Source organism: Fistularia commersonii, chromosome 17, assembly GCF_037954325.1.
Source record: "Fistularia commersonii isolate RoL2024-O1a breed Wild chromosome 17, RoL_Fcom_v1.0, whole genome shotgun sequence".
Classification (NCBI taxonomy): Eukaryota; Metazoa; Chordata; class Actinopteri; order Syngnathiformes; family Fistulariidae; genus Fistularia; species Fistularia commersonii.
Genome location: NC_141300.1, coordinates 13,563,282 through 13,581,514, shown reverse-complemented (window position 1 = coordinate 13,581,514; position 18,233 = coordinate 13,563,282). Strand labels below are relative to the sequence as shown.

The 18,233-nt window shown below is 50.3% G+C and overlaps 1 protein-coding gene and 1 long non-coding RNA gene across 2 annotated transcripts; one reads left to right on the top strand and one right to left on the bottom strand.

Annotated features, from left to right (window-relative positions):
- Nucleotides 1-2,374: 2,374 nt before the first annotated feature.
- Nucleotides 2,375-13,969, top strand: LOC147225250 (S-adenosylhomocysteine hydrolase-like protein 1). The gene is made up of 17 exons (XM_086163344.1): nt 2,375-2,662; nt 6,322-6,433; nt 7,852-7,989; nt 8,107-8,207; nt 9,271-9,373; nt 9,448-9,542; nt 9,655-9,761; nt 9,847-9,963; nt 10,033-10,096; nt 10,187-10,275; nt 10,363-10,433; nt 10,519-10,613; nt 10,698-10,796; nt 11,226-11,294; nt 12,291-12,369; nt 12,443-12,563; nt 12,655-13,969. Exons 1-17 carry the CDS (start codon nt 2,381-2,383, stop codon nt 12,659-12,661), a joined length of 1,749 nt encoding a protein of 582 aa, XP_086019470.1. The 5' UTR covers nt 2,375-2,380; the 3' UTR covers nt 12,662-13,969.
- A 604-nt stretch (nt 13,970-14,573) lies between these two features.
- On the bottom strand, nt 14,574-17,990 carry LOC147225249 (uncharacterized). The gene is made up of 3 exons (XR_015107380.1): nt 17,706-17,990; nt 17,447-17,637; nt 14,574-14,658 (listed from the first exon to the last, which is right to left on the bottom strand). It is a non-coding gene; the product is annotated as an uncharacterized LOC147225249 (long non-coding RNA).
- Between the last annotated feature and the right edge of the window lie 243 nt (nt 17,991-18,233).

Here is an 18,233-nt window from a genome sequence, read left to right as displayed (position 1 = left end):
AACCCGTTTTCATCGCGAATAGGTCAGGTTTTATTTCAAGCAAATATCTCTGCGTGTGTCCTGGTCGTCACATTGATATTATAATTTCATTCATTCAGTCATTCGCCATGTACACCACTTATCCTTCAGTCATGTTCGCGGAGAGGGCGCCAACCTATCCCTGCTGTGATTGGCCGGGAGGCGGCGTTCGCCCTGGACCAATCACAGGGACAGATATAGAGACAACCAACCATTCACCCTCTCATTCACATGTCTGGACAATACAGGGTCTCCATTAACCTCCTGCATGTGTTTGGTCGTGGGAGGAACCTGGAGAACCCCGAGGAACCCCACACACACACACACACGGGGAGAACATGAAGACTCCACACATGGAGTCTCCAACCAGGGACCTTCTGGCTCTGAGGCAGCAGTGCCGACCGCTGCACCGACAATTATATACTTTGCTGCAAGTCGACACACAAGAGCAAAATCACTGCTAGGAAGAAACTGAAGTCCTTCCCGGCCAACAGACACAAGATGGAGTAGACTGGAGGAGCAAACCTCTCCTGCCTCCCAGGAGAAGAGCTCAGTAAGATCCTTCACGGTCTCCAACCCGGACCTTCACTTCACTTCACTCTGGGAGAAGGTTCAGGTCCACCAGCAGGCTGGTGAACAGCTTCTGTCACACACACACACAGACATATACACACTCATAACTACTACTGTGGACTGGACCAACAATCCAACCACAACATACAGACACACTACACACACACAATCAAATGAAATATAAAAATGTATAGAAAATGATATTTAATACGTATAAATATATTGCAACAAAACAAAGAAAATGGAAATCCTGCCAATTGCGCACACACACGCACACATTCACCTGCATATATATATATATATATATATATATGTGTGTGTGTGTGTGTATATATATATATATATATATATATATATATTTATACCTCCATACACATAAACGTGCATATAACTATGTGTACATAGACACACACACATATACATATATATGTATATATACCGGACCTGATGTCATGGGCTGATCCTGATCTCTCCAGTCACTCCATCAGTGACAATTCAATTGAATCCGCCGAGCTTCCTGTTTGGACTTTATGGGAACATCCTGCCCTCTAGTGATGAAAGGACAAACCTCCCACTGGTGCCTCCGGGCGTGAAAACATCCCAGAGGCGACAGCAGACCCGGACTGGCCAATGAGATGCCCGCTTCCTCTGAGGTCTTGAAACATGAGGCGGAAGCCAACTGCAGGAGTCTGCGTTGAGCGGCTTCTTCATCCAGATCTGTGCATCTGAGAAGCAGAGGGAAGTTAGTGATGTCTGCCGGCCCTCTAACGGACTCCCTCATCCACATCTTCAGCTCTGGCTCCTGCCTTCTCCACCCTCTCTGTCGCTCTGGACGGCAATACTTGAAATCCTCCACCTCCCAAGCGTCCACTCTCTGTAGCTTCACAAATCCACTTGGGGTTCCTCTCATCCACACACATGCATTCTGTCTTGCTGCAGCTGACCTTCATCCCTCTCCTCTCCTTTCCAGGTCACACCTCCACCTCTGGAGATGTTCCTCCACCTGCCCCCTGCTCTCATTATATATCACAAGGTCATTTGCAAACAATCCTGGTCCATGTCATTTGCACATAAATCATGTTAACCTGTGACAATGAAGATCATTTGGGCTCGGTCGTTCACGACGAACTGCAGGGAGGATCTTATTGATGAAGATTTAGTAGTTTAGTGCAAAATTTCAGTGTGTGTGCTTATGCATGTGGCCTTGTCCTGTTGTTCCCAGCGGTGTCCCGTCAGCACGGAGCCTCTGTTGATGATGGCGGGGTCCAACGCAAACAGCCACATCTCGTGTTTGGGTTACATTTGTGCAGCCGTTTTATTTTAAGCAGTGTTTTCAAAGACAACACAGAAACAACAACTCGCCGGAAACCCCTCGGGACCCCACGGCTCCTTCGCCTCTCGATACTCTGCTTTGGTTCTCAACCGGCCGGGTCGCAGCCTGTCGTCGCATCCCGTCGTGACGAGTCGTTCCTCGGAGGTGTTTCACCTCTCACCCGAAGGCCTGACCTCCGGGTCCAGTCTCCGGGATAAGATCTGGCAGCGGTGCGCGGTGTTTCATTCTAGCCTGGTTACATTTTCCTCTCCGTCAACAAGCAGCGCCGCTCACCCTGGTATTTACACTGTATCAACTGCAAGCAGGACTAATTATCCACTTCGTGTTTAGTCAAAGCAACCCAACTGCCCGTGTTTGGAGTAAACACACTCCCCGCGGGAGGAGCTATAAGACGTGAAGGTGCGGGGAGCCGAGCCGTCGCTGTCACATCGGCTGCGCGACGGGCCGATTCCCGTCATGGCCGACGACAAGAGACAGTCGGGGGGGTCCCTGGAGGACCCGTCTTCACCCGAGGAGGATCCTGGACCCGGAGCGGAGCGGGGAGCTGATGTGGGCCGGGATGTTTGTGCGTCAGAGGAGAGCGCCAAAGATCAGGCCGCTAAATCCGGCCCTGACCTGCTGCAGATGCTGAAGGCGGCGGAGAGCAGATGGGCGCCTCAGGGCCGGGACGGCGAGGGCGGCGACGTGTCAGAGGTGGCGGCGGACGACCTTGTCGCCGAGGCCCTGAAGACGGCCATGGTGAGCAGGGAGGACGGCCCACCTCCTGACCGAGAGGGCGCTTATATGCAGGAGACGTGCATCTGCATCCACTCAGGTTGTTAATGAGTTTAGCCGCTATGTGAATGTTTGACCACCCACACACACACACACACACACACACACGCTGTGCATGCAGTTTATCCCCCTGGCGGGTCAGTGTGGATTTAAACACGTACTGGAAGGCACTATATTTCAACATCGCAGTGCACATTAAAATAGAAGTACGACTTCTTGAGCTCTGATTTGCTTCTTACGACTATTCCTCTGCCGTAGTTCACATGAAGATGTTAAACTTTATGTTTGTATTTTAGGGGATTTAAAACACCGCCAGTGCATCGGATTGAATTATCGACCTTTCGATATTTAGCAAAATACAACATATAGGGAATCGAGGTCCCTCCGTCCTCCATGTCGCTGACAGCGGTTAATTTCTCGAGAACTACTTCCTGTCGCCTTGCACATTCTTCCTCCTCATCACAGATAAGTGTGTTTTTTAGACTTATAATAGAGGCTTGCGCGTTTAAATCGTCTGTCCGGTGGACAAAGGAGGCCCTTTTCTGTGAATCGGCAGGTGTCTCCAGGAGAGGGTGAGAGGCCAGGTCTCCCGGTCTGCACAAAGGCCACATTTATTCCCTCTCTCTCTCGCTCTCTCCCGGTCACCTGGGCCGTCGGCCGTGGGCGTGACGTCTCCCGGTCGACCCTGCCAACAGCCTGCAGTTTAGCGGCAGGCGTTCTGTGCGGTCACTCGGAGCCGGACGCTCTGCCGACATGAAGAAGATGTACAGCCTGGTGAGCTTAGTTAAGAGCAAGGAGCAGGAGGCCGTGCAGTCCATCTGCATTAAGGTATCACCGCCGTGGAGTAGTTGCCGTCTTTGGGGTTTTTTCCACTTTTCTCTCGGTGACAGAAACTCCCGCTTTAGACGGGACGCGTCTCGGATTTGGAGCTTTTCATAGCGAGATGATGACCGAGAGCAGATCGGTGGAATTCGAGCCCCATCAGATCTCCGTCGAAACCATCGGGTGTGTTCCCACGACGCGGCTCATTTTCCTTTTGTGTTAAACATTAAGCGGCGGTCGGGGCGAGCGGCACGTAAAACCAGTTTGGCCGAGCGACTGTACTGAGCGCGGACGACCTGGAAGACAAATTCATTGTTGTGTGTTTTAACCACTGCTGCCGAGGTCTTTGCAAAGCAGCTCACTGTCAGTTTGGGGCAGATTCAAGAATCAGCGCATGAATTATCGCATATCATCAATCAATCATCATGAAGACAGCGTCCAAAAATGTATTTTTCAGACTACTGAGCGCACCTGAAAAATAAGCAAATGAATATATGTGTACATATATAGGCCGCACTTGTCTATGTTGTAATATGGGATATTTACACAGAAACATTTTTTCTAACTTTTGATTAAACAGATACCGGCAACTTCCACATATATGTGCTGGAGATGCTTTTTTCCGAACAGCATCTCGAACAGGGCCGATAAAAAAGATTAATGATAAGTAATGCAAGGAAAAGTACGTCCATCCATCCATTTTCTATCCCTGCTTTGTCCTACTCCAGCTGATTGCGATCTGCGTCTTCCTTCTGCACACTAAAACCATTAAATTCGTCTTCTTTAGTGTCGGAATTTAACAGCCCCAGAATTTCACGGTAATTTCATCGGTCCGATGTGACGAGGCTAAATGTTTTGGCCGAATGAAGCTCGATAGCCTCAAAAAAATCCATAAATTTAGCCGCATCATCGTTTAAACCAGGGTTGCCCACATTTTTTCTCCCTGTGAGCCACTTTTCAAATGACCATGTGAAAATGATCTACCGCCACTAAAAATGCTGAATATATATTTATTTGTATATCTACTGAGTATACTTAACACAATAAATGTTTGTGGATCTTGCAGAACTGCACGAACCCTTACTGCACACTACAAGACAGTACTTTTTTGGTAAATACCTTATTCTGATGACTAGATTGGAGTCAGCAGCATAGTTGAAGTGAGCTGTGAGGAAAATGACTGCCGTCCTGACTGATGGGATTTTAGTTCCTTCACCTTCCTTCTTCTAAGCTCACTTTTCAGAGGGAAGCCAGTGCTGTCGTTTTTATGAACGGTCTGAAAATGCCGCTCCACATTTCCCTTTTTCCGTATAGCAATGGCAGACCGGCAGATGAGGCAAACACACTTTGAAAATGACATAGTAAAAAAAAAAAGTCTACCTCCCATTGAAAGTGATATATTTTAGTCTTTTTACTTGGTGCAGCTCCCTCACTCATTTTTATACCAGTAAGTTTAGAAGACATAAATTGGAGGCTAACTCGCTAGCTTGCTAGAACGCGCCGTTATGTGCACATGCGCAGTGACGTCTGTGTCAGAAAAGGTCAGATTGGACGGACCGACTGCCAGTCAAGTGACAAATTTCACAGTGAGTTTAATGCCATGCGGTCTACACACACTACCTTTGCGATCGACCGGTAGATGGGGATCGACGTATTGGGCCCACCTGGTTTAAGCGTTCAAAGCGTGAGAAAAAAAGGAACGGCTTATCGTCCGGATATTACGATAATCCTCATCTTGCGACAAACCTGATTGGACGGCGTTTCTATCCTTTACTATTATGAGCAAAGACTGACGAGCCTGGTTTTACGACGGGCCGACCTTGAAGGTGAAAATACAGAGCAGGACGCGGGCTGACTTGACTGCATGGAAGAACCAGTTGTGGAGCCAAAGGCGGCTTCTGAACTCCATCTTTGCACTGTCACTCTGGAGTTGCTGAGAAATTTCCAGTGGAATGCAGAGAAACTAGCACAAACTCAGAAGCGGTGACATTTACAGTGAGATGTTTCTGCATGCACGGCGAGCCTAAGGTGATCAAATTAAAAGGCATTGGTTTTTCAGCGGGTGGAGACGTCTTTCGGACACAACGTGCTCACCTGATCCGCTACCTCACCCGCTCCAGACCTGCTGGAGGTGGTGTCGTATGAATTCGGCTACTTCCAGGCTGCTTCACATCTTTGGTAGATCCGCTGCTCGGGCTTTTCCTGTCGGGTAATCTATTTTTTCTGTCGACCTGCCCTGTCAGGAGGCTTCAGTTTGGTAATCTGCTTACACCACCCAAGACTGAGTTTGGGAAGGAGAGGCGGGGCCGGCGGGAGAATGATAAGTAGCATGATAGCAAATTTAAAATGAGAGCGTCTGTGGCTGCGGGCTCATTTCTCCTCAGGTTGTGTGTAAAATAGGCTTGTCCATTTCAAATGTTGTCAAATGTCACTGCCCACGTATGTCATGCGTGCTTCACATTGACATGACAGTTCAGCAACATTTCCACAAGAGGGCAGTGCAGTGGTTCTCGCCCAAGTTCCGGACAATAAAGATGGCGCCGGTGCAGGAGCTGGGGATGCCGTACATTCAAAGAAAGAGGCAGCACATCCTTCGCCTCGGTTATGTTTATGCCATGTTGTCTTCTCTGCTGCTTTCACTGGTTGAGCATACCGTGGGACACTGCCCCTTACAACTCTTGGTGGTACCGCTCTGCTTGCTGCATCTGGGGCTGTGCACCCAGCAAGTCCAGGAGAAGTACCACTGATGTGGTGACGGCCAACCTCCCTCTGACCGCTTGTGTCTTTTTTGTGCCCTTAAGCAAATCCAGTTCTCTGAACAGAAGCGAGAGTTCATCAAGTGCCCCAACGAGGTGGGGCGCAGCTCTTTGCCTCGGTCCATCTCACACTCATCGACTGACAGCTACAGTTCAGGTACAGGACAAAACACAAACAACACACACACACACACACACTTAGGTCGTGTTATGTCTTTGACATACAACTGGATCCAGCGTCTGCAGCACCAGGAGCGCAGACGCTGGGGATTAGCCTACATGCCTGAGCTCAACTGAAGGGAGAAAATCATCTGAAGAATTGAGACTAATTTGTTCAGAATCGGCTCCCTGATCGTTCTTCACCACGTTTATCAAAGCGTCAACAGTTCAGAAAAGGCCACCTGGACTCTGGCATGGAGCATCAGTCAACATACAGGGTGGGAAAACTAAACTTCTCCAGGTCTGAAAGCTAGAACCCTTTTCTGGCTCCCAACAACAACCTTTAATAAAGAATACAGCCCAGAACCTCATCGAGACCCGTTTACATGACAAAATTGATCGGGTTGACAGTCCATGACTCCAGAGCTGACTCCAGAAAACTCTGGAGGACTCTACTTTCTCTTGGAACTGTAGTTCAGGGTCACTCCAAGCAGTCACTCCACCTCATCACTGTTCCGTACAAGTACTCCATGCCTCGCCGTTGTTGACGTTTACACTCGCTTTGGTTCCCCTGTTTGTTGTTGCCCCCCGACAGGAAGTGTGACCTGTCATGTGTACAGCATGCACCATGTGTTTCCTACGGTACACTGTGCGCAGAGAACATGTTCAGAACGTTACCAGCTGCGCGGGCAACTATTCGAAAACAGCTACGGAATAAGATACGCAATGTTGTCGTCTAAATCAGGGGTCCCCAACCTTTTTATCGGACCGGTCAACGCTTTACAATTTTAGCGCGGCGCGAGGGGGGGGGGGGGTGGTACACGTAGACTACTAATAATAAACATTAATCCACTGTGTAGATCCACCTTTCCGGAAACTTTCCATCTGACATCTGTTTTTTACTCCTTTTGCTTGCTTCTGGGTTACATTTTTGGTGCTCAAGCGACCAAGGTGCAACAGAGAGATTCAGGTCATTTTTCAAAATAAAAGATTTTTCAAAATAAAGATTGTTCAGACTCAGATAAGAAATCCAACAGATATAATTGATTGTTTCTTGTGCGGCCTGGGAACAATTGATCCACGGACCGGTACTGGTCCGCGGCCCGGGGTTTGGGGACCACTGGTCTAAATGACTAAAGAAACATTCCACCGTGGTCATTCACTATTCGTATCCAGATGATTCAGCCTCAGCCCGACTCCATAACGCAAGATTGACTCATCCAATCTTCATGACCGCTACCTTCTTTTCACGCTGTTGTACTGGTGCTTCGTAAAATTGTACTTGGAAATGACCAAACCCGAACATCCAATGTACAGACCCACATCATCGTCATTTACACAAAGAAACAAAACTGCATCGCACATGTGCGATAAAGTGTTTGCAGATGACACTGTGATGTACAATGATGTCTGCAGCGTGCAGCGACGACTCGGAGGACAAGTCTTCTCCCAGAGAGAAACCTCAGAAGACTTCCCAGGGCCTCTCCGACTTCTGCATCAAAAGCATCAAACAGGCCGAATTTGGACGGAGAGAGATTGAAATGGCAGAGCAAGGTGTGTGGCACAGGCCTCGGGCCGCGACAGCTCCGGAGAATCTCAAATGACGATCGACATATCGCTTCATTAAAATCTGTTTTCAATTATGCTTCTGGAACTGGATGGTCTGTTTAGAAATGCCAGCGCTGATGGTTCTGAGGAAAACGGCCGGGGGAGAAAAGCCTCTGGCCGGAGCCAAAGTGGTGGGGTGCACACATGTTACTGCGCAGACAGCAGTGAGTTCAGCCCACACACACACACACACACACACACACACACACACACACTTCAATAGGGGTAAATTCATAAAAAAACAATAAAGCACTAAATTATATTCTGTGATAAATATGCTTCATAGATTTTAACGACTACATGTTCCACTTTGGATAATATGGGAAAGCCATGGCTGATGGATAGTGAACTATTTCTTGGTATGGAGAATACAAAGTGGATGATTATAATGATAATAATAATAAAGGGTTGGAGAGCATAAAAGATGGATAAAACATGCTAGTGCATAGATCTTCTTCTTCTATTCCTTTTGGGTTTTCCCTTCAGGGGTCGTCACAGCCAATCAACCTTGACCATCTAACCCTATTCTCTGTATCCTCCTCTCTCACACCAACTAACTTCATATTCTCTCTCACTACATCCTTAAATCTTCTCTTTGGTTTTCCTCTAGACCTCCTGCCTTGGAGCTCCAATCCCAGCATCCGTCTACCAATATAGTCACTATCCCTCCTCTGTATATGACCGAACCATCTCAGCCTGGCTTCTCTGACCTTCTCTCCAAAACATCTAACCTGTGCTGTTCCTCTGATGGACTCATTCCTGATCCTATCCATCCTGGTCACTCCCAGCATCTTCATCTCTGCGACGTCCAGCTCTGCCTCCTGTCTTTTCTTCAGTGCAGCTGTCTCCAAACCATACAGCATCGCTGGTCTCACCACCGTCTTATACATCTTTTCTTTGATTCTGGCTGATATTTTTCTATCTCATAGCCCCCCTGACAGTTTTCTCCACCCATTCCAACCTCCTTCAACCAGTTTCTTTACCTCTTTTCCGCACTCTCCATTGCTCTGGACTGTTGACCTTTAGCACTTGATGCTAATGCCTAGATAGCAAAAGCTAACACAAGCTGCTAAGAAGAGCTAACAACAGGGCTAATAAAGGTTCTTGCTAGCAGCGGATTTCAACCACCAAGCAGGAGATACTTTCGGGATCCCGCCTCCCTCAGCGTTCCTTCATTGTTCCAAACGTTCCTTCTGCCTCACACCAGTCTTTGTGTTTGCACTGCAGGTTCTGATTGAGACTCTGCGTCTGTTGGGGGCTCAGTGTCGCTGGGCCGCCTGCAACATCTTCTCCACCCAGAACGCCGTGGCCGCCGCCCTGGCCGAAGGAGGTGCTGAACCGGTTTCGCAGCTTCACTTTCCCGAACGCGCCCCCCCGCTTCTTCATCTCTGCTTCCCCCCTCAGGCATCCCAGTGTTCGCCTGGAGGGGCGAGTCAGAGGAGGACTTTTGGTGGTGCCTCGACCGCTGTGTCGGCGCAGACATCTGGCAGCCCAACACGGTACCATGATCACAACACCGGAGGACCTCTGCACGATGAGGCTGAGATGATCTGATATTGGAGTGATGTTCTGTTGGGTTCGCTTCTCTGCATGCAAAATTTTCTCTGTCAGATTCTGGATGATGGCGGAGACCTGACCCACTGGATCTACAAGAAGCACCCGGGACTGTTGAAGAGCATCAAGGGGATCGTGGAGGAGAGCGTCACGGGAGTGTATCGGTCGGTTTCTTCTCACGCCGATGTCCGTCTGGGGAGGTCCCGGGTCTTGTCAGGTTTCACGCAACGTTCTCCGCCCTCGTCTCAGGTTGTACCAGCTCTCCAAGGCCGGCCGGCTGTGCGTTCCCGCCATCAACGTCAACGACTCCGTCACCAAGCAGAAGTTTGACAACCTGTACTGCTGCAAGGAGTCCATCCTGGACGGGTACGGAGAGGCCCTCCGAACGCACACGGAGAAGACACGATCGCCTTGACGGTCCACCTCTGTTCTCAGGTTGAAGAGGACCACTGACGTGATGTTCGGTGGGAAACAGGTGCTGGTGTGTGGATACGGCGAGGTGAGCGATGGGCAGAAGAAGTCTAAGCATACATAAGCGTGCTGTACAATTACCACATCTACGATTCTCCGCTCCACCTCCTCCTGGTAGGTGGGCAAAGGTTGCTGCGCTGCTCTGAAGGCCCTGGGCACCGTGGTGTACGTCACCGAAACGGATCCCATCTGCGCGCTGCAGGCCTGGTAGGACTTCATGGAGCTCTGAGCGGAAGACATTTCGAAGTGGAATTCCAAAGTTGATGAAATAAAGAGATCTTCCGATGTTCACAGCATGGACGGCTTCAGGGTGGTCCGACTGTCCGAGGTCGTCAAGCAGGTCGACGTGGTCGTCACCTGCACGGGTATCTTCTGACCTTCATCCCCGGTGTTACCATGAAGGAACATCTCCATCACGGCTTCAAAAAAAAACATGCATGTTCTCTGCAGGCAACAAGAATGTGGTAGCGAGGGAACATCTGGACAGGATGAAGAACGGTTGCATCGTCTGCAACATGGGTCACTCCAACACCGAGATAGACTTGGTGAGGATGTGTGTGTGTGTGTGTGTGTGTGTGTATCATCATGAAACTGATGACATGTGGCAAACATCTACTGCTGTTCCTCAGGCAGGTCTTCGGGCTGCAGATCTGAGGTGGGAGCACGTGAGGCCGGAGACGGACCACGTCATTTGGCCGGACGGGAAGAGGATAGTCCTGCTGGCTGAGGTGGAGATGCCGCTATCTTCAGGACCACAACCAGAGTAGCTAGGAGAACTAGGAGATGTTAACTCTAGATAATAAGCAAACCAGAGTGTGCAGCCGTGCTGTCGCCACCTAAGCTACACAAGACGTCTTCAACAGCCAATCATCTGCCTCCATCTAACCTCCTCCTCTCACACCAACTAACTCCCTGTCCTCTTCCCCTCTATCCATAAACTTCCTCTCTGGTCTTCATCTTGATCTCCTCCAACCTGAGCATCCTTCCGCCCAGATCTTCACCATCCCTCCTCTGTCCATGTCCAAACCATCTCAGTCTGACTTTATCTCCAGAACATCTAACTCGTGCTGTCCCAAAACAGAGGAATAGTTTGTCTTCAGCTTGTCTGACAGTTCTGACAGGGAGCTGCTCTTCCTGAATGCTTGGTGTCTCCTCAGGGAAGACTTCTGAATCTGAGCTGCTCCACAGTTCCCTCCTTTGTCCTCTCCGTCACCGCGACAACCCAGGTATTAACATCTGCACCCGGTGCTTACATTTCAGTGGCGATGCATCGAGATATACAATCAAACACTCTGTCATTCAGCAATGCAGATACTACATTTAGTCAGTGGTGGGCCATCAGGGCCTGCAAGGCCTTCCCTGCTGGCCTGAAAAAAAATCTGAATCACAGACTGATTTTAATTACAATTGAAACTTAATCATATTTTGAATCTCGAATCTGCTTAAAAGGTAAGTCTGTTTCTTTTCATAGCTTTTTCCCTGGCGGTGCAGCTTCCAGACATGTATTTTCATTGAACAAAAAGCATTTAACCAATCAAATTTCAGCTGTTAATTTTTGCCAGGCAGGGTCAAATTCAAAGAAATCTGCCCCCGAGACCAGTAGTATCCAAATCACAGACGCTCTGGCGAAAAATAAATGTCAATGAAAGTGTTCCTTCAACCAATCAGATTTTGAGTTGTGACACCAGGGCCTTCTAGGAGGCTACACTAACGTCACTGTGTCACACGCCTTTTGACTGTATCGTCAAAAAGCATACTAGCCAGAGCTAGCAGGCTACATCTGTAGCAAGCTGCACAAACACAATTATAGTTGTGTTCAAAACTTTTCCGGGGTGAAACCAGAGTGGATCTAGAACTTAGTGAACAAGTGCGCAGGGAAACACAGCTCCACAACAAAAAGGTGAAGGAAAAATAGGGAAATCTTAAAAAGACTGACAGTTTCATGGCCATAAAACAGTTATTAAGGGGATGAATGGAGCAGTACTGAAGGCCTGAGTGTGAAATGCACTGCCTGCCACTGTATTTAGTGATTATAGATACTACATATAGATGCTAAACCCGCCTTAAGAGAGCATGACAATGCTTTAATATTAGGATAGAAATTAAAATAGCCATTATAATTCATCATTTCTTCCTTTGTGTAAAGGTGAGAGCAGAGAGTTCTGCTGCTGTGTGTTCTATTATTGAAGCTCAAAGTCTCATTTCCATGGCTGCCGCTCCAGGCTCTGGCCCTCATCGAGCTCCACGGCGCTCCAGAAGGACGCTACAAACAGGACGTCTACCTGCTGCCCAAGAAAATGGGTGGGTTTATCGGCCTCCGCCGAGCCGGAGGCGGCGCCGCCCCCGCTAGAACGCGCCATGTTTGTATTTGCAGACGAGTACGTGGCCACCCTCCACCTGCCCGCCTTTGACGCTCACCTGACGGAGCTGACGGAGGAGCAGGCCAGATACCTGGGCGTCGGAAAGCACGGGCCCTTCAAGCCCAGCTACTACAGGTGAGCCGCCGCCGCCGCCGCCGCTGCCACCGCCCCCGCCCCGCCAGCCTCAGTCGCACACGGGACCCGTAACACGGCGCTTTTCTTGCAGGTACTAGCTCTGCGGAGGAGGAGGGAACCCTCTGAGGACCTCCAGGCTCCTGCAGGCTCCTGCAGGCTCCGAGGCTCTGCTGCACCTTTGACTCAGAAACCACAATCAAATGGAGAACAGCTTCACACTCTCTCTCACTCACTCACACACTCACACACACACACACACACACACACTCACACACACACACACGTCTCTCTAGCTCTCTCTTTCACACACACACAAATACTAATATCTCTCTCACTCACTCAATCACTCACACACACCCAAACATATGTCTCTCTCTCTCTCTCTCTCTGTCTTTCACACACATATACATGTCTCTCACTCACTCACTCACTCACACAAGCATACATATGCCGCTCTCTCTCTCTCTCTCTATGTCACTCACTCACACACACACACACACACACATATACATGTCTCTCTCACTCACTCACACACATACATATGTCTCTCTCGCTCCCTCTCTCGGTCTGTCTCTCTCACACGTCTCACTCACTCACACAAACACACACACATACATACATGTCTCACTCACTCACTAACTCTCTCTCTCTCTCTCTCTCTCTCACACACACACACACACACACACACCAACCTGGATGACCGCGCTTTAAGGAGAAAACACCACGTTGTCTTTTCTGGGCAGTTTTCTTTCTTCTTCTCTGGAGATGTGGGTTCTTCTCGTGTCTTTCCGTGGGTCACCTCCCGTCCACGCAGCCTCCCCCCAAAATAACCGAAAAAAAAAAAAAAAAAACTACCTCGGGTCACGTGATCCGAAGTCGAGCGGCGCAGACGGAAGTAATTTAGAAAAGGATCTGGTCAGTGGAAATAATGAAATGAAATGAAATTCAATTAAATTGAATTATTTTAGTTCAGAATGCAGGTGATGTTTGAAGACGTTTTGATAAAATTTTGGGAAACCATCAGATTCTCTCTATATGACGGTTTGGACCACAGTAACATTCAGATCCCCGTTGGTTCACTTTATGAACATATATATTATTGATAGTAAAATAATGATACGATAGTTGTGGTCGTGATTAATTCCTTTTAATCGGTTTATTTCGTGTGCTGTCTGATGAAGCGGGGAGGAAACTGTGTGACCTCACTTCCTCTGCTGCATAGCAATGATTGAGATTTTCTATAAACATCCCTTGATGTGTTTTCTCGGATTGATTGATGATTTGCATCTCAGCTGTGTGTGTGTGTGTGTGTGTGTGTGTGTGTGTGTGTGTGTCTTTCATACCGCTGCTGGTTGAGACCTGCTCTATCTATCAGGTCCCTCACATAAACCGGCACAGTAGATATTGATCATTCTGTGCTTTTTGGAAATATGAATGTCTTGTGACGACGATTTGCACGTTTGAATATGTTAACAGCAAACGTAGATCACAACATCTCTTTCACTAGTTGACTGAAATCATCTCAACCATATGATTATATTGATATCTAACCAAAGGGAACGTCATCCAGAGTCTCCTGAGATGCTGTTGTAGCTGCCGGCAGATAAAGCAGTTGATTTTGATGAAACATCATTGGGTGAATCTTTTAAACACTAACTGAAAAACTAGACCTTGCAATAAAGAATTAAACTGGAATTGAAATTATTTAAACGAAATGAGTGAGAGTCCCATCATATGGGGGAAACCCTTGCATTAAAATGTGTGCATAACTCAGTCTGGCCACTAGATGGCGGCACTGCGCAAGAACGTCGACCAAAATTCATTTTTGGACCATGTTGGTTTCAGTTCAGAAGATGCAGGATCACAACAAACCCAAGGGTTCTCCATTCTGGACCTGGACCTTCAGATCCCGCCTCAGGGGAGTCCCTGAATTCTTACCTTCGTTCCCCGATCGACACACACACACACACACACACACACACACACACACTTTCGACCTCCACCCTTTCCCTCACACTCTGCTTGAACCTCTGGGATGATGATGAGGAGGAACATCTTCAAGGAGAGGAACCACATGCAGATGCCTCCACAAGATCTGACAACAAATGAAAAAAAGTTTAACACAGTCTTGTAAAATCAACAGGAACTAACTCTCCAGAAGATCGGGTGTCTTCTTTTCGGCTCCGTTGCTCCTCATGCTTCTGAGATGATGGACCTCGGTGGTCCCGGAAGCTCCGGGCGACCGAAGCTCAGCCTCCGGGACGCAGCCGACACTTGTTTTTCACTCATTCCCTGAATCCTGTCTGCTTCTGACAATGAAGCCCTAAAAATACCTCCTCGTTCCTGGATTACCGTAATCCAAAGTCTCCCGATGTTCACGTCTGTGCGCGTGTGTGAGGATGTGTGTGTCCTTCCTGAGCCGCGCACCGAAACCTCCCCACCCCTTCCGCCCGTCTACCTGGAGATCTCCTCAGAGCACCGTCACACACCTTCAGCACCACAGAGCGGAGGATAGAGACGTTCAGCAGCCATTAGTAGGTGATTGTCCACAGCCAGTTGAATCTAATGACACCAATATCCTGTGTGTGTGTGTGTGTGTGTGTGTGTGTGTGTGTTGCTGGTAATCCATTGGTTGGAGAGGCATCTGAGTATGACAGATGGCCTGTGCAGCCTATACGCTGATGGTCAGGAAAGGCAGTGTTAGCCACCAGGAAGTGGCGTATCGAGATTCAGTGTGTGTGTGTGTGTGTGTGTGTGTGTGTGTGTGTGTGTGTGTGTCTCCTCCCTGCTAGGGATTCTCCCTAAAGAGCTTTGATGCCTTCCTCCGCATCACTACACGCTCTAATCACTCGTACCAGCTGTCAGTTTGCCGTCCCTCCTCCTCCTCCTCCTCTTCTTCTTCTTCTTCTTCTTCCTCCCTCCATCCGTCCACGGGCACCATTTAACCCCACATCCTCTCCGGTGAGCCGTAATGGCCTCTGCCGACGTGCGCGGTGAAACACGATCGCCGCCGATAGCGATCACATGCCGAGGCAGGAACCGGTCTCCGCCTCCGCCAGAACCACTTGTTCTCCTCCTTCATCTCTCCGTCCCTCAGGCCGGGACGTCTTTGTCTGGACCTGGATTTAATCCCATAATACCCGCGGAGGCCCCACGCGGAGCTGTTTGCAAACAGGAAAAAGGACAAAGCGTTCGTCGCCCCCCGAGCCGACGCACGTGACCCGGAGGACCGACACTCCTCCCTCTCCCGGTCCTTAGATATCTATTTTTTCTGTCAAACAGGAAGTTGGCGTTGGTGTTTCCTCTGCGGCGCTGCTGGTCAGCCAATCAGAGCGCCCCATGCCTCCAGGCCCCCTTTAGCCCCCTACTCTGGAATTGGAGCGCGTATTGATAACATTCCCAACCAGACCATCGCGTCCAATGACAGCATCAGATGCTCCGCCCTCATGGAGGTCAGGCGTCCTGCAGGCTAAGCTAGTTGCTAATGCTAACACCGCCGCGGGGGATCTACAGGCCAAAGAGGGAAGGGGGGAGGGGTCGAAGGTCACCGACCCGCTGGGGCGTCCGCTGCGTTCTGAGACCGCGGGGCCGGAGGAGGGATGGATCTCCACACCTCCTCGCTCCGCCCACGGTCACTCACACGCCCGCCCGGACCTCCAGGACCCGCGAGGACCTCCCCGGTCCCCCCGCTGCAGGTCCAAGCCCTCCATCGGTCGTCGGCAAGTCTAGAACCCCCGGATACCCCGGGCCACCGGAGTGAGTTCTACCATTGCCAAACACCGCGGGAGAGGGAACGCTCCCTTGCGAGGGCCGGGTTACAACGCCGCCATGAAACGGCGTCCGCGGCAACAACTGATACCCGTCGGGGACGGAGCCGTCGATCGATCGGGGTGCTGAAGAAGAAGAAGAGCTGAGCCTCCACCTTCTCCCACGTTGGCACCACACATGATTGCTCACTCTGCCAGGAACACAGCAAAAATGTGCTAGTGCCAAAGCGGGCGAAGACGGCCAACCCCGGGGAGACGGCGGCGAGGTGGGCGGAGCCTCAGGGCGGCGGGGTCGATCTCGGCTCTGTTTATGGCCCTATGGTAATTCACTGATAGTGTGCTGAGACAGTGAATTCTACCAGTGCCATACACAGAACAGGAGGGGCTCGAGGGTCTTCACAGAGGACCGGGGGGATCCGGGCGTGTTTCCGTCCCCGCTGCCGTCCGACAGGAAGCGGTGTGAACCCTGTCCGGGTCCAGATCCGGGTCCAGGACCTAGCTTCGGGAGGAGTTCCGGAGCAGCTCCCCGACCCCGGTGCTGAAGGCGGATTGATCCTGGAAGCGGGTAATGATGCGCTAAGTGATTTTTGAGATGCTCCAAATGGGTCCCTGAGCAGGGCTCATCTTCCTCGCTTCCGGGAGAAGATCGATAGAGCAAAGAGCTTCGGGGAGGGAGAGAGAGAGAAGGAGGGAGAGAGGGAGCTGCGACCGCTCCACCGGCTGAAGGTCCTGCTGTCCAACACCATGATTAGTCCACGCATGTTGGACAGATCTGATTGAGGAGGTGCGACTCTTCATCAAGAGGAGCTGAAGAGGAGAGTGAGAAGCATTCAGCTCCTTCAACAAGTGAGCTCCAGGTCCAATCAAGGCTGGAGAGGAACCCGAGAGCCGCCACAATCAGGTATCCCATAATAATCTCCTCCCGGGGTGTGTTTTTGGGGTTCTGAAGGCTCAGAAATATTACATTTAAAGAACCGGCAGGTTGGTTTGTTTTTAGCTTAATCACACACAAACACACACATGCACATACACACACACACACACACATACACACACACGGAGTGTGTTCCTCCAGGAATACACGCATCCACCAAAGGGGGTCAGAGAGAGTCCTACCGTCCGCCGGAGGAGCATCGGAGGAGCCGGACCTCCACGGGGACCCGTCCGCTCATGAAGGTGGAGAAGAAGGTGCTGAGATGCTCCCCGCTGCTCGGGTCTGAACCACAGGGGATTTTCTGCAGGCCAGGTGATCAGCTGGTAAGCATCTTAACCCACTGGAAGGGATATAATCCACGCCTCCTCCTCCCCTGAAGAAGAAGAAGAAGAAGAATTCAGACTTTTCCATGAGAGACAGTGAAGTGATGGAAGATCTTACCTCGCTCCTCTTCCTCCAAGTTCCCAGGCTGACCCGTCAGCATCCAAACCCCCTCCTCATCTTCCTCTCCTCCTCCTTCCGGGCGTGTCTTCCTGCGTCTGGCTCTCCTCCGTCCCCCTCTGCAAAGTTTCTCCTCCTTTTATACCTCCTCCTCCCCCCGCGTCCACCTGCTGGCGGCCGGGTCTCGGAGGCTCCGGAGCCGTGGAGCCTCCGGACCCGCGGAGCGGCTCGGGTTTCGGCCGCTCCCCGGAAGGCGGACGCTGAAACCCGGCCGCGCCGCCTTTGTCCCCCGCATGCATTATGGAGGAGGCGCCGCTCCGCCGCTCCGGTTTCCTGTGAAATGAATCCACTCATCAGCCCACGGGTGGGTGGTTGGGTGGGTGGGGAGGGGCGGGGGAGGGGGGTCCTTTCCTCCGTGCGTCACTGCTTTATCACGCGATGATAACACTTTTTGAGCAAGTTGTCAATAACAGATCGATTGGCAACATGATCCAACTGGACTCAAACGCACCACGTGATCGTGTTTTC

Bases quoted from the DNA above. Each gene is read 5' to 3' on its own strand.
- LOC147225250 (XM_086163344.1), top strand. From the start codon at position 2,381: ATGGCCGACGACAAGAGACAGTCGGGGGGGTCCCTGGAGGACCCGTCT. The intron at 9,374-9,447 runs GTGCTGAACCGG...TTCCCCCCTCAG, and splicing joins CGCCGCCCTGGCCGAAGGAG to GCATCCCAGTGTTCGCCTGG. The intron at 9,762-9,846 runs GTCGGTTTCTTC...CCCTCGTCTCAG, and splicing joins AGCGTCACGGGAGTGTATCG to GTTGTACCAGCTCTCCAAGG.